Source organism: Apteryx rowi, unplaced genomic scaffold (assembly GCF_003343035.1).
Source record: "Apteryx rowi isolate R43461 unplaced genomic scaffold, aptRow1 scaffold_1093, whole genome shotgun sequence".
Lineage (NCBI taxonomy): Eukaryota > Metazoa > Chordata > Aves > Apterygiformes > Apterygidae > Apteryx > Apteryx rowi.
The window spans coordinates 41,555-44,631 of NW_020447301.1; the positions used below are offsets into that span (position 1 = coordinate 41,555).

A 3,077-nucleotide genomic window follows, 5' to 3' on the forward strand; every position below is an offset into this window, starting at 1 on the left:
AGAGACACGGGCAGCGGGTTTTCGGCAGCGGCTTTGCACGCACCCCGGGCGCGGAGAGCCTCCGCTATTTTCAGACGAGCGCCCGGCCGACACGCAGTTTGCGCCGACGGTCCCTGCCGCCCCCTTTGCGGCGCTGGTGAAATAGCCGCGCGCGCTCGCACCGCGGGGGAGTGCGGGTCCCGGTCGAGGGGTGGCGAGGGGCGGAGGGGCGCTGCCCGGCGCGTCGAGGTTTCTGCTGGGTGCCGGGGCGGCGGCGGGGCAGAGCCGGGCCGCGCTGCCCCCGGGACAGACACCCCGGCCGCCTGGCCGTGGTCGCCGGGGATTTGGAGAGAAAACGTGCATTTCGGGCCCCGGAGCAGCGGCTTGACGTGCTGGCTCCCGGGACGCCAAAGAGAGAGAAATTTGGGCGGCAGCGCGACCCGGAGGGGGGCTAGCTGCCCTGGGCCAGGCCCCAGGATAARACTCTTATTAAATTGCATGCTAGCAGAAACGAAGACTACATCTAAATGACCACTTGTATTTAGGACTATAAATGCGCTTATGTAATGGTATCAGTGGAGCTACTCATGTGAATTACATTCTTCAGATTCAAAGTTTGCAGGTCTAGGAATTTAAACCAGAAAATAACAATGCCACAGTTATGTTTTACTTAAAGATCAGTGATGTATAATGGTATGGGCCAAAGCTCCAGCAGTACTGATAGCCAGACACTGTCTAAGCACTATAGGCATTTAGATCATCCCTCAGAGTCCCCACGCAACTGAAATACACTCTGCAGGATACATAGATTTCGATTTTCCTTAGGAAAAAAATAAAAAAAATAAACTCTTGCCTAAATATTCTGAATAAACCAAAAGGCCGACCTTTTTAGGGAAATCGATATTTTGGAATCATTTGTAGTAAAGCACAAACAACATTCTCAATTTTACCATTGCACTATATAACAGTTTCACTGTATGAGAATGAAGTTTGGGTTTTAGATGTCACAGTTCCCCAGTATCTGTATAGTTGTTATGAATACATGGAAATTCAGATTCCACGCTTCTGTTCTTGACAAAAATATAAATGTTTAGCCAAAGTCTTCCTGACCCCTTTCTCCTGCATCCTACACATTTACAGCACAATGAGGAAATGTCCTTTTAAATAGTTTTTTAAATTAATAAAAATATCCAGATGGGTATATAAGCAGACTTTTTTCGTTATGCATGAAAAAGATACTGAAAGTGTTGACTGAAGTAAAAGAAAGCCCAGTCCTGCATATACTCAGGAGCACAACTTACCTATAGCAAAAAGTGCCCCAGTTTGAATTAACAGGTTGGCTAAGAGTAGAAGAACAAGGCATATGTGTAATAGGATTTGCAGGTCCAAATTCTTCTCTGCTGTGTGATAGATATAGGTAGTCAGATCTTATTTGATGCACCTTTCAGTTAGGAATTAACTTAGAGTTCTTTCTAATGGCTTAAGGCATAACTTTTCACAGGCCATGGTCTGTTGGCCTCTCATAGAGCAGGTAAATTCATTGATTCTCATTATAATTATACCTAAAGAGTAAAATACAACTAACAAAGAAAACCAGGGGCCTTAAATTAGAAATAATAGCCATCTTCCAACCAGGTCAACAGATGGTTCCTTCTGCTGACTCTGCTTTACTGTGTCTCTGCAGGTATTATTAAACATGAAGGGAGGAGGTGGGGAAAGAGCTGGGAACACGTCCTCACACATTTCAGATATTTGAGCATCAAAGGACAGATTCTGCTACCTTAGGGAAGAGAAATGAGATGTGATTGATTAGGGATCTCCGGGAGTCTGTGGATCTGCTTGTCGGTCCTCATTCTCCACAAATAGTGTTACAACACTTGCATTCCCATTTCAGATAATGCAAACTAAACCCATTTCTCCACTCATGGGGTTTTGTGGAGAAGCACATCATTGCTATTTTGCTATGAATGTCATGCAAGATACCATCCATATTATATTTTTTCATAACACAATAGGATATTTTATTAACCATTGTTTGAAGTAACCCCAGGTAACCTGTAAGTAAATTGTCTTTTCCATTCAATTCTTTACTCCCATTCAGCACATAGTTGCTACTGTATAACTACATGGAGACAATTTCTATCACCTCAGTGAAAAATCATTATTGAATGTTTTCTTTGGGAAAGACACAAAGTTATACTTATTTGGAAAACAGATACCACACTGTTGATTGAAATTTTACTGATCCTGAAGCAGGATGTCATGATGGTATTGAGGGGGAATTTTTGTGATCCTCAGTTTAATATAACTATATTGGTTAATTAAAAAAAAAAAAAGGAAAATTACCTGCCTAGCAACTGCTGTTTCACATGGCATATAAATTTCCGGTGATATTCACACATCCTGTGAATATCAGTCTCTGAAAAAGTGTTATCTTAAGGAAGCTGAGTGTATAGATGCCTAGTGCTTGCCATGTGGTCAGATCGTTTATATTTAATGGGAAGGTAAATAAGAGGGGGGGGGGAGTATGAATTAACTATTTTGCTATTCTGATGTGCAACATAAGTTGTGGGTATAATGCAGAAACTTCTTTGTTCCTTCACTCAAGGTGTCCAAGTGCTCCGAAGAGATCAAGAATTACATCGAAGAGAGGTCCGGTGAGGACCCCCTGGTGAAGGGTGTTCCCGAGGAAAAGAATCCCTTCAAGGAGAAAGGCGGCTGCGTCATTGCATGAGAAAATAAACCCATCTGCAACTGGAGCAGACAGTGTTGTACCTTTAGTGAGTCACTAGCGTGTCCTCAGTTCCGCTGGTCCTTGTTGAACAAGTACAGGAGCGGATTTTTTTTTCTTAAAAAAAAAGAGGAAAAATCTTAAAGCAGATGAGGCCCTCGTGGGTCGCTCCCTAGGGTATGGCTGTATCCTGCTCTCCGACATCGCTGTGTTCCTCCTCCCGCAGCAGGGACAGGCCCTTTCGCTTCGTGCCACGCTAACGCCGTTCGCTTTCATCGTCTGTTTATCGGTTGCTTCTTGGCTGTTACTTGGAATTAAAGAAACCTGCCTGTAACCCGAGCGCCTGGGCACCTGCTTGCTGCGCGGG

General features: G+C 44.3%; 1 protein-coding gene across 4 annotated transcripts in view; it reads left to right on the plus strand.

Annotated features, from left to right (window-relative positions):
* The window catches only part of LOC112969554 (guanine nucleotide-binding protein G(I)/G(S)/G(O) subunit gamma-11), a 3,981-nt gene extending 995 nt beyond the window's left edge, over window positions 1–2,986 (plus strand). For all 4 annotated transcript variants that reach the window (XM_026072992.1, XM_026072984.1, XM_026072974.1 and 1 more), the window contains one exon: window positions 2,588–2,986. In XM_026072992.1, coding sequence (XP_025928777.1) covers window positions 2,588–2,713 — 126 coding nt within the window. In that variant the 3' untranslated portion in view covers window positions 2,714–2,986. The remainder of the gene's footprint in view (window positions 1–2,587) is intronic.
* The last annotated feature ends 91 nt before the right edge of the window (window positions 2,987–3,077 follow it).